This window comes from Mugil cephalus, chromosome 12, assembly GCF_022458985.1.
Source record: "Mugil cephalus isolate CIBA_MC_2020 chromosome 12, CIBA_Mcephalus_1.1, whole genome shotgun sequence".
Classification (NCBI taxonomy): Eukaryota; Metazoa; Chordata; class Actinopteri; order Mugiliformes; family Mugilidae; genus Mugil; species Mugil cephalus.
Genome location: NC_061781.1, coordinates 22,931,525 through 22,943,922, shown reverse-complemented (window position 1 = coordinate 22,943,922; position 12,398 = coordinate 22,931,525). Strand labels below are relative to the sequence as shown.

Genomic DNA, 12,398 nt, shown 5'->3' with positions numbered 1-12,398 from the left:
GACACCAGAGCTTCTCTAAACTTAGATTATTATATTAAAAAGCATCATTTTATATTTGATTTATTATTTTTGAATTCAGTCTCTTGAACTACAGAAGCAGCTTGCAGGTATTTGCCTCCAGTCTCTTGACTGTAATGGATAAATGTGTGATTCCCCATCAGCTGCTTCTCGGTCAACTTGCAGTAAACAGCGCCCCCCCTCCAGCCGGTGGTAGAAACCAGAAACTGCATCTTTCACCAAATTAGGTGTGAGCACATAAAACTCATTTTAAATTCGCTAAAGGCTGTGAAATGGTGACAAAGTTGATCCCTATTTGGAGACCATCAATCAGCTGCATGAGCATAAATCTAAACCTAAAATCTTTTTGTCTTTTTTGTGCTTTGAAACGCCATAAAAAGATTATTTCTTAAAAAACTCCTCACAAATGCAAATCTCTTCTCAGCTGCAGATTAGCAGGAGAATCAGAGCGTGACTGTTTGCATTTCCCCGGTGATAGCGTCCAGCTTAACCCGTTACAAATCTTACATTCACTCGTGCCTTTGCATTCAAGCATGTAAAAAAAAGAGTCTCGTGGATCTGCAAATGATGTTGCTGCAGCGCATTTTTGTTTGAGCGGTTGCTGCTCTTTGGCCTGGTATGCACCATCATTGCTTCTCTGTTCGACTTCGGGAAGTTTGTGACAAATGAGCTGTCAAGCCCGAACAGAGAAACCGGAGCTTTGCTTTCATTGTGGAAATACTAATGAATGTCAGGTTTCCACGTTGGGTTCTTTCGCTCAGCGGTTGCCTGTTGTCACCTTGTCTGGATGGTCATCTTGAGCTGCGCTTGACAAGGGTGACAGATACATAACATGTGTGTTCTGCAGCGTAAGCTTAAATGACTGGTGTTTTTTTTTTTTTTTTTTGTTAAGGCCGTGTCTACAGCTCAGGGTTCCTCTTCTTTGGCTTCTGCAGACAGTCAGCATAATGAGACACATCAGGGCTTGCTTCTTTTTTCTTCTTCTTCTTCCTTGTTGCCTCATTTACCTCATGTATGTGAAGTGTTTCCCTGTCGATGTGCCATCTTCTCAAACACCTGTCAGCTGCGAGAAGGTGTCACCTTCAGGCCCGATTCTACAGACTTGCTGACTTCGCAGACCGAGCTGGATCAGATTCTGACATCAAACAGAGGAAAAGCTGACCCAATATTTAACCGTAAAACTTCCCTCAGGCCCAATTAAATGGGCTCTGATATGTGATATCACCATTATTTTCAGTCTCGTGTCCTGGGATGCTGGCGTGACGTGCAGCAACTTTCAGATTCAGATTCAGTCAACTTTATTATTCCCTCCAGGCGTAATTGGTTTGGACGGCATGAATACTATTATGCAATACACATATGATAGCAACAGATAAAAGCAGAATTTAGAAAGAAGCAAGTAAAATTGCAATAGAATAAATGGATACAACTAAACTAAACTAGCTAAAAAAGCGCCCAAATGAAAGATTATATAGATGAATTTAATGTCGGTTGCTTTCGTAAGACTTTGTTGGTCACAGAAGTTGCTCAAGCCCCAAAACTTCTCCATTGAGAAAGCTTCTGCCTCCATTCATCCCTTTACTAAAATATATTAGATTCACATTAATGTGTATTTAAAGACATTTTAATATGTGGTAGAAAATGTATAGAAAATGTCTGATCAACCAAAGATTGTGCGACAGCCTCATTTAATTTATGTTGCTGTTCTTTTCTGACTTGTTCCAGATTGAATAACGTCTTTTTTTGGGGGAGGGTGGGAGGCTTTGCTGAATATATTCGGGTGAACTGAGACGACTGCGGCAGCCACAGGGATGCCTGTCGTTCTTCTATGATGGAGCTTACAACTGATGATGTTACAGTGGGATTATGAGCTTTTGTAAACATTACATAACCTTCAAATTATACGTTTCTCTGTCTCCCCGTTGCCCTCGTCTTTTTTAGCCATTCTGCTCGCTTCCTCTTCTCCGCTGCCACTTCTCCTTTTCTCTCTCAGCCACGTCCTCCTCCTCGTTCCCTTAAATCCTGTATTTCCTGCAGCCAGCAGCCGGCCTCAAGTAGCCCTGCAGCCATTTCCTCCGCCCCCTCCCTCCTCTCTCTCTCTGTCTGCCTGTAAACACTGTCCATCATGGTGTTTGCAAACCTTCAAATAATTGTGCACCTTGGCTCACCTTGACCCGTCTTCTCTGTCTCTCCTTTTTAAATGTGCAGAAGATGAAGACCTTGGCCCAGAGACGACAGTCGGCTCCTTCTCTGGTCATCAGCAAAGCACTTACCAGATCCAGAAGCACGTCCAGGTATGAGCACATGCACATGCACATAAAACATGCCTCAGTGATAGAGAGCTCCTGTGGTGCTGACCGCATTATTGGCTCCGTCTCAGCGGATGATGTTAATAGGGAAGTCTTTGTTAGGTCACTCTTTCTCAATAGTTTATAAAAGCTAAACACTGGTGAAATTCTCGCTTGCTCAGCCATTTGCAGTTTCTATGAACGCGTGCACCGACCTCTTCCTGCTCTCCAGTGAATTTTTCCCAGAAAACACCGACCTGGGGATTTATGGGCTCAAAGCGCAGAGATTAGACAGAGCGAAGCCGCGGAGGCTGCAGATAAAATCACCAGCCTGACAGGAAAATCTGGATCTGCAGCGGGCGAAAAAAAAAAAAAAAAGTTAGGAGCTCGGTTTCAGATACAAAGCCCGTTAATAATCCCTCAAATACAGGTCGTTTTGAAAAAGGGGTTTGACACAACTCGGACATCTTCGTCGCTTAAATCTGTCTCAGATGTTGGAACCGAGAGGTCGGCCTTTTCTGAGTCATTCATTGAGCAGCTTTCTTCTCCCGCAGCTATCGGGCTTTTCATCGCCCTCGTATCACACAAATCCCTTTCCACTTCCTTTGACAGGGTCGGAAACAAGCCATTACGAACCCTTTGGGGAGGGTATTTATTTACTAGAAACTTTGTTTGTCTTGTTTAGCTCTTTTGCCAGTGCCACAATTTGGGGGGATTTTTAGAGAAAAACTGAAACAGATTTTGTCCCGAAAGCGCTTTCATCCTTTAAAATGTGCTCTATTTCTTTTCTTTTTTTTTTTTTTTTAAATGTTCTCCAGTGAGCAATCGAAGTTTGCTAAGAGAGGAATGTCGCCTGTAATTTCTTGCAAAAATACGTAAGAACAGAGGTCCTCAACGTTTTTAAGGCCAAGGACTCAAAATCTGATGGAGAGATGAAGAAGGGACCCCAAAATTTTGCATTTTGCATTCGATATATGCACAACAATCAACTCTCTCAGATTTAAAATTTTTAATGTTCTCCAGTGAGCAGTCGAATCTCATGAAACTTGATTTGTCGCTTGTCTTTTTTTGTTTGTGTCGTACGTGTCGTACATGCTAGCTGCAGCAGTTTTTTTTTTTTTTTGTGATTGCGGGGAGATCGCGATGGGCTGCACTTCCTCCATTTAGACCAGCGCTGTTAAGTGGGTCAGGGCTCTCGGGGCGTAATGTGTGAGCGCGAGTTCGCTGAAGGAAGTTGGAAAGGACGCGTCTCGTAATCCAGACCCGTACGCGAGATGCTGAGCCAGACGGAGCGAATGCTGAGTGAAAAGCAAACAGAGGCCGGCTGACAGAGTCACTTAGTTTGTCCGAGTCCGGCCGGTCTGTCTTTGTGTGTGTGTGTGTGTGTGTGTGTGTGTGTGTGTGTGTGTGTGTGTGTGTGTGTGTGTGTGCGTTAAGTAAGAGTAGGTATGGAGCCAGGACATGACACTCTCAGCTGCCACCCTTAACCTTTGACCTCTCATCAGGAGGTGTAGGGGCCGACAGGGGTCACCTGGGGTCAACACCTCCCATGTCTGAGTGTGTGTGTGTGTGTGCGTGTGTGTGTGTGTGTGTGTGTTCATTAAAGTCCGGAGGTTCCACCAGAGGGGGGAGGGAGAGACGTGGAGTTACAGTGGTTAGATGACACTCAGCAGGTTAAGGTCGTGATAGTGTTGGAGTTTTATTTGGTCAGCAGGTGCTTTAACGTTAAAGTTAAAGAATTCAAGTGAAATATGCGCCAATCAGCCGTAACATTATGACCACCGGGGGCTCCAAGCTGCTTCTTGCCCTCGGCCCCCAGATTGTCTTTAAACAGCCCCCATCCCTCGTGCCAACAAAACAGTCAGAGAATGGACATTTTCTTCTTCTTCTTCTTCTTCTGAGGTCGTCCTGTAGTGTCTGGCAGCAGGATTTTATTATTAGTGGGGGGGTCTTTGGGTCCTATGGGTTGAGGGGAGGGGCCTCTGTTTGTGGATCATCCCACAGATACTTGATCGGTTTGGGATCTAGTGAATTTGGAGGCCAGGTCAACACCTTGTAACGTTCTTCATGTTTTTTTTTTGTTTGTTTTTTTGTTCCTTGGCCATTTTTTTGTGTCTCAAGGAGTGTCATTGCTATGGGGTGGGGGTGTCTGGTCTGGTCTGGTCTGGTCTGGTCTGGTCTGGTCTGGTCTGGTCTGGGTTTAGGCGTCCAGAAGTTTCCCAGCAGAACACTGAATTGAAGAAGATGGTTTAAATGTTATTGACTTCTCCTTTCAGTGGTCATAATGTTGTGGCTGATTGATGTATGTACCGTCCGTGCGAACAACATTTGTCAGTGGTTTGCACATGATTGCTTCATCAAAGTGGTTTGTGCGCTGTTGTGTTGTTACAAAAGAGAGGAAATACTAATTTTTAAGTCTTGAATACTTTCTACAGTCAAACGTTTTCTTTCTTGTTCTGTGCTCTAAGAGAAGTTTAACTCTCCTATTGTCCTTGGCATCAATTTGACCCCAATCAACGTTCATCATTTAAAAAATAACATTAGATTGAAGGTCATCTCACTGGTAACAAGGGATTATTTATGTAGTCAACAAATAAACAAAGTGCCTGACACAAAAACTTGGTTAATAATTTTCTTGAGGGTAAAATGTGTTTGTAATATTTGAGTTTAACAGGAGGTTTAAGCGTCTTTTCGTAGAAGTAAGTCAGACTTCCAGAAGAACCGGTTGATCTGGTGAATTCAAATTGAAATGGTGACGACCACAAAGCCACATTGGGTCTTTTAGCTTGACCATGTGGAACGAAGGAGAAGTGAATGGGTCAGTTTTTAAAACACAAGTAGCTTTAGTTGGTGTTCAAGTTCTTCTTCCTCTTTTTTTTTCCCGAACCCCCAGGATCATCTCTTGGTTCCTCTATGCTTCATATAATAATAGCGCCATAACGAAACCAATGCATGGAGCAAAACAATGAATGAATCAGAAACATTATGTATAAGAGCTTTCTTTTTTTTTTTTGAACCATTTTCTCGCAAAAAGGGGAGTTTTATTTCACACCTTGGACGTTTCCTCGACGTTTTCTTTCGCCGCCTCTGTTCTGCCTTTCCCATCAGGAGGTGAGAGGCGCTGCGAGGGCCTCTGGACCTTAGCTCAGCCGTTTACATCACCTCCGCACACACTGTCACACTTCATCCAGAGGCATAACCTCATCCCTCCACCTCCGGGCTTACAGTGCAGGGTATTATGGTTACAGACCGGAGAATAAATCCTGCCCCCCCACACCCCCAGGCAATGAAATCCATACATGATGGAGGAAGGTGGCTGCACCGTATAAAAGTATAAAAACACACTCCTGACCTGGCCACTCTCACTTGTCACCAGCTAAAATGTCACCGAAAAAGTGGACGGCATCTACGTTTTAATGCGCACATGCTCTCCGTTCTGTTTGAGTAGAGAGTATCTTTTGTCAGGATACGATTGTATCTAGTTAATCCTAATTCTGTTCCCGTCCTGAAACCTAAAAAACATCCACTAAGCTCTTCAAAGCTCTTTGATTTCCCCTGGTTGTTTTCGGGGACATTAAGGTCCTTAAAATGACACCCGCAGAAAATACACCTCATGCAAAAGACATTTCCTGCTTTTAATAATGAGATCTGCTAAGGATATCATGGCTAACAGCCTCTGGTCACTTCTCTTTTACTGGTTGAAAAAAAAAAAGAAAAGAGAAGCTTCTCGGTATTCTGACCTCATCCTCTCTGCATGTGTATGTGTTTTTTTGCCCAATCTGCACGGAGGACGAAACTATGCGGAGCCGTCAGTTTGATTCGAAAAATCTGCTCGTGCTCTTGGTCTTAGTTGGATTTAATTTGCTGGAGACAACGTTTTAGTCTAGAACTGTACGATTCTCCTGGGATTAATAAAAAGCGTGCGGCTCTTTTGTCTGTTCATGCATCGTAGCTGTGGCTGCTTGTTGCCCACTCACGACTATTTCAGGACACTTTCAACCAGACTGCACTTACTCTCAAGGCTTTTCTGGCTGAAATAAGTTCAACAAGTTTTTTTTCTATAAAAAACTCACAAAAAAAAACACATCTTCAAAGAATATAAAGATAGACGCTCATGTCGCTCATGTTAGCTGCATTAGCCAACGTTAGCTGTGCATTAGCGAGGAATGGCACCACAGTTAATTCATTGTTACTTTTCCGAGAAACTGTATGAGTCATGGGAGTGAGCTGTGTCGCTAATGAACAAAAGCTGCCGCTGTGGATTTAGGAGATGGTACAGAGTGGTGTGAGTTCGAAGATGACGTCTTTTCTACCGCTCGCGCACGCGGGGCAACGCTGTCAGCTGCTGCTCGTCTGCAGGACCTTTATCTGCAGGACTGAGGTCAAACTGCTGCTGAAACGCTTCGTATGCGGAGGCAGGAGCGAAGGTTCACACGTGTGCTCGCGCTCTGCCTTCATCTTCTCGCGTTCGCACACCTCATACTCATTTATTGGTTGTAAATGAGTGAATCACCATCACAGCTCTGACTCTCTTCTCTGTTACTCTATGTTTTCATACGGAAAAAATTAAGGTTTATATTTATCCTTCTGTTCATTCATGTCTTTTTTGCTTTCGACTGATGCCATATGAACAGTACCAGCCAAAAGTTTGGTCACACCTTCTTATTGAGTGTCCAACCATTCCGATCAGCCATAACATTAAAACCACTGACGGGAGAATTAAATAACATTAAAAACCATCTTGTGATCATCCAGTGTTCTGCTGGGAACCTGACATTCATTCATGTAGGTGTTACTTAGACATGTAGCACCCACCTAGACCAGACCAACCCCCCCCCCCCCCCCCCCCCCCCCCCCCCCACCCCCCACCCCATAGCAATGACACTCCCAGCAGGATGCAGCCTGACACACACACACAAAAAAAAACAGGAAAAGCAGGACCAAATTCACTAGATCCCAAACTGATTGAGTATCTACGGGTTGATCCACAAACAGAGGCCCCTCCCCTCAACCTATAGGACCCAAACCCCCCCCCCCCCCCCCCCCAGCATTTATACTAGAAAATTCAACCAATATCAGCCGTCTCTGAGCTGTCTCTCTAAAAATTTGCCCAGTTTGTTCGTCCGCTTGCGACAGCCCTGACAACAGAGACCTACACAACATTAGGAAGGTGGTCACAATGTTGTAAACCTGATTGGTGTGTGTTTATAGTTGTCCCCTGGAGTCAAGTTTGGCGCCAGATTCCAGTCGGCTGGAACACAAACCGATGATATAGTGCGACGACATGAACACACACACACGCATTGACACATTCTCACGGTGAACCCAGTCGAACAGATGGACAGAGTTACATAAGTGTGTGTCATTTCTGCCCCGAGGCCGTCGCTCTGCTTCCATTAAAGTCGGTTATGTGACAGCTGAGGTGAAGCTGTGGTGCGTCCAGACACAACAGAGACATTGATGTTAAATATTTGATTAAATTCATAATGATCAGGCCGTTGTAGAAGCTCGTCAATGCATTATTTATTGAATATTTTAAGTAAAAAAGAAAAAAAAAGGTGAAACTGTATGGAAAAACACAAAGTAAACAGGGAGGAAAGGGAGGGAAAGCTACAGATGTTTTTCCAGCTGTTTTCCTCGGGGCGTGCTACTTACACCTATGACTAAGACTTCACTTATCTAACCTCATCCCAACCTGTGAATCAGATGTGTGTCTTTGTGTAGTGATGCAACAGTAACAGGCTCATTGTGAAAATACATGTCTGACAGTCTGTTTTCCTTCCTTTTCTTTGTTTGTATTTATATTTTACATAACCCTGCCGGTCACTCAAGTCTGGTAATTCTTAATTTTCTGTAAAATATTTTCTGCCGTGTAACGTCTCCCGACAACATGGATCACCATCTATATACAAATCTCTCCCGGCGCGCCTTAAATATTCATGCGACATGAGACATTAGTATGCACTGTTGTGCGGTTCATTGTCCTCCAGCCCCCCCTCATTGTGTTTCCCAAAAAAAAGTCAACAGTTCTCCTGCATTGGACACAAAGTGGCCGTGTGTGCGCGGGCGGGGAGGACTCTCAATTTATCAACATCACATGACGTACAATGGAGCCATTAGCCGCTCATCCGCCCCGATTCAAAGGGCGCCCGGCTCAGCTGTCAATCCCGCATTTAGGAGGGAGGGATGTGCGGTGAATACGGAAGATGTCGTCTTTTTTGGGGGTGCAGCGAGATGTGAAAGGGGGCTTTACAGGAAGGTTTGTCAATGTGTGTGTGTGTGTGTGTGGGCTCTTCTGGCATTTCCCGGATCTGCATCAACCACAAGAACACAGGAGAATAAACTCTGCAGGATTTTTCAGACCTTTGCTGTGGTGTTAATCTCACTTAGAACTTAATCCAGAAACCCCCAAAATCCTTTAAAATGTCCACATGTGGTGGATTTTCCCCCTCAGCCATGAATCTGTGATGGAATGTGACATTATGAGAGCAGTTACCGCCATAATTGTAGCGTTGATGATGAGACTCTATCAGGATGACACTATGTATGTTAAAAAAACTTAAAAACTACATGCCTTGTTTTATATCAGCTCATTCTGTAATTGTTATAGCCTGTAAACTGATCAGCCACAACATTAAAACCACCGACGGGAGAAGTAAATAACGCTGACCGTCATCTTGTGACAATTAAATGTTCTGCTGGGAACCGTCTGGACCTGGCATTCATTCACATTGATGTTGCTTGTTGCCACCCACCTAGACCAGACCAGACCAGGCCCCCACCCCTCTCACCCCCCCACCCCATAGCAATGACACTCCGTTATGGCAGCAGGATGCAGCCTGACACAGACACACACACACAAGGATGAACGGTTTACAAACAACTCAAAAAACATGAGCACAAGGAGCGATGAAGCGGATGTGGTAGTGCAGAAATATGCAGTTCATCAAGTGGCCACTTGAGGCTCTAAAAAGGGAGCGAATCCCCACAGACCCCCCCACCCTATAAGTTTTTTCTTACTTTTAAGTTTCAGTGGACTAATTGGCTACATTCTTTGAATTTAGCTGAGCTGCCATTTGGATTTATTTTGGGATGACACACAAACACAAACAAAGCGAAGGGAGGCACTCCAGCGTGGTCGTCTGTTCTTCGTTAATTAATTATGTAACCGATCACTTACGCAATGGAGCTGGAGTATAAGCTCCTCTGACTTTCCAGCGACTCTGCGGTTTGCCATAGACGTGAAAAGGAGAAAGTAGAGGCAGATATTTGCATGTTGTGCACATTTGTGTACATGAAAGAGACACAGGGGAAGAGACTGATTGAAAATGTGCATGTGAGCAGAGATTTACTGCATGTCTTTTATCTGGTGCTGAGGGATAAACAGGAAAGGATGGAGCTCTCAAATTATTTCCCCTTCCTCTAAAAATATCCCTTCTGTTTACATGTGCCCATCAGTGAGACATATTGACAGAAGATGACATGAGGCGATATTTCTGTCATTAGAAACCGTTTTAGAGGCGCAGAAGGAATTAAACGTGGTTTATTTGAACGAGAAAAGGGAAAAACTTAAAATAAAAGGAGACAGATTAGATGCAAAAAGAAGTCATTTACCATTTGCCTCACGTACAAGTCCAACTCATTCTTCGTCCAACTCTGCCGACTGTTTGCCATCTTTGTGCTGGTCGAAAAACTCGCAAGTAATGGGTAACAGAGTCCTCCAATTAACTTACGCAACATCATCGATGATTTGCATCCAAAAAAAATTATACAGCAGTTCTAACAGTCCAATATTTACTTTACTGACAATGCTCCATTTCATGGAAGCTGGAAACAGAACGCAGGAAATAATGAGGCTTCAATTAATTTGCGCAAACATTTAGACATTTAAACCTCCATCGCAGCCTTTTCCAAGACTTGCTCAACCGCTACAGTGCACGGGCCTCGTGATCTTAGTTATATGATCGCTGCAGGGTTGTTATTTCACACTCTGAATGGACCTGGAAAAGCCCCAGTGCTAATACATTACAGTAAAAACACTGGAATAAGGGAGAGCATATGACTCTCCACAAAACCAAACGTATGAATCGAAGTTCTGATCTCGTGGCCAGAATAAAAGCTCAATAAAAAAATTAAAAAAAAAAAATGTCTTAGCTGATAACTGCGTCTTGCTAATGTTCAAACTTCAAAGTTGTAGCGGCCTCTAAATCCAAATGGATTCTTGTGTGTTTACTGAGATTTAACTAGTTTCCTCCTGGTGTTGCCAGGCTCACATTCTGAGCCTCAACACCGTCCCAGAGGTAATTATGTTCAAATTACATCCCATTGAGTTAATGCTCTTTCCTCTTAAAGTTGATTCCTGAGGCTCAGTGAGCTCAGATGTTAGAGGAGCTTTGTTTAACTTAGAGCTTAATTTGGAAAAGTTATTAAGAAGGGGTCTGCGGTGTCTCGGCCAGGTGTCCGTCCGGACTTTGATACCCTCCTTCTGTCCTGGCAGAGATCATTGGCTGATAACGTACTTTCACTCTTTTTTCTGCTGGTCACTAAGCAGCTGCCTTTTCCCTCTCTGGTCGTTTTGCAGTAGCTGTTGTGAGAACTTCAGCCCACACAAGGTTTTCCAAGCCTGTTGTTCCAGCGCATTCCTCCAATCACAAATTCAAAAACCACAAACTTCTCCTTCGGGGATCCTTTTGTTTTCCATTCTGCGCGCCTTTATGATTGTCACAATTTCATTTTTTTTTCGTTTGTTTTTTTACCATAGGGAAAGCTGCTTGACGCCAGTCAGCCCGGAGTCGTGTCCCCTCGTCCAGGCCTTCCTGGCCGAGAGTCCAGGCCGCTTGTTCCTGGGTCACGCCCAAACGCAGCTAAAGACCGGCCTGCAGACGCAGGAGAGACACCTCTTCCTCTTCACCGACACGCTGCTCGTCGCTAAGGCCAAGTAAGTTTCCTCCTGCCTGTTTTGTGAAATGACAGGGAGACCGAAGCAGGCTGTGTTTATGTGGTTTTGCACACTGAAAACTGGGATATAGTGACCTGAACAGGAAAAAAAAATAGAGTGAAACTAATTTGAGAGGCTGTGAAGTGACTTCTATTTCTATCCACTTCTCAAACACTGATAGCAAATGAAAAATCTCTCCATTGAGGACAGCGTTACATCCATCCGTCCTCTTTTGCTTTCTTCTCCGCTTCTTTGGATTCTCCGTCCCTCACTTTTTTCCCCCCAGTATGTAATTATTTCCCTGCCAATTAAATCCATATGAAGCCTGGCTCAGATCAAAGCCGCACTGGCCTGCCTCGGGTCTACAGTACGGGCCTCCCTCCCCGCAAACGACAACACACAAGCACGTTCAAAAATAGCTCCTTAAAGAGCACATGGACGGTTTTGAAATCCACATGCACGCACATTTTTTTTTTTTTTCTGCTCCGTGCACTCGTATACTTACTGTACACACAAACCTTTCAGTGCAGACACAGCAGGATGTCTGTGGTCCTCTCCTGGGAGTCATGTGCCAGTAGGTGGAGCTGACCCTTCCGAGCGCTGAGCGTATACTCTATAATTGGCTTTAATACACTGTGGCTGAGCACAGAGTGAGTTTGAGGAATGTGTGTTGGTATGTATGTGCTAGAAAGCTAGCAAGAGCTAAAAGGAAAAATAAGTCAAATGGTGTGCATGTGTGCATGTGTGCATGTGTGTGTGTACGCCTTTATATCCATATAATAGCAGGGAGAGTGTGTTTGTGTGCCAAATGTGTGCGTTTGGATATTCTCTCCCTCTATAATTATAGATTTTGAGGCGAATAAATATATGCCTACTGAGCGTGCCTGTGTTTAACCTCTGAAAATAACTGAATCTTTTAATATTTTGTTTCTATATTAGGTGTTTTTTTTTTTTTTTTTTAAAGATTGCCACATGTCAGAGATTTCTGGTAATGTGTTATTTGAAGGAGATGAAGTCAGATTCAAAACTTAAGGAGATCCGGATGAGCTCCCTGCGGAATCCCTTTAAAACCACAGTTACACAAAAATGTGTTTATTGTAGGTTGGAAGTCGGTTATATGATCTTCCAGTGGCTAGAAGATGAAATGACAACAA

General features: G+C 43.9%; 1 protein-coding gene across 2 annotated transcripts in view; it reads left to right on the top strand.

Annotated features, from left to right (window-relative positions):
* LOC125017741 (rho GTPase-activating protein 20-like) overlaps positions 1–12,398 on the top strand; it is a 60,116-nt gene that overhangs the window by 28,836 nt on the left and 18,882 nt on the right. For both annotated transcript variants that reach the window (XM_047601209.1, XM_047601210.1), the window contains exons 2-3: positions 2,227–2,312; positions 11,068–11,244. In XM_047601209.1, coding sequence (XP_047457165.1) covers positions 2,227–2,312; positions 11,068–11,244 — 263 coding nt within the window. The remainder of the gene's footprint in view (positions 1–2,226; positions 2,313–11,067; positions 11,245–12,398) is intronic.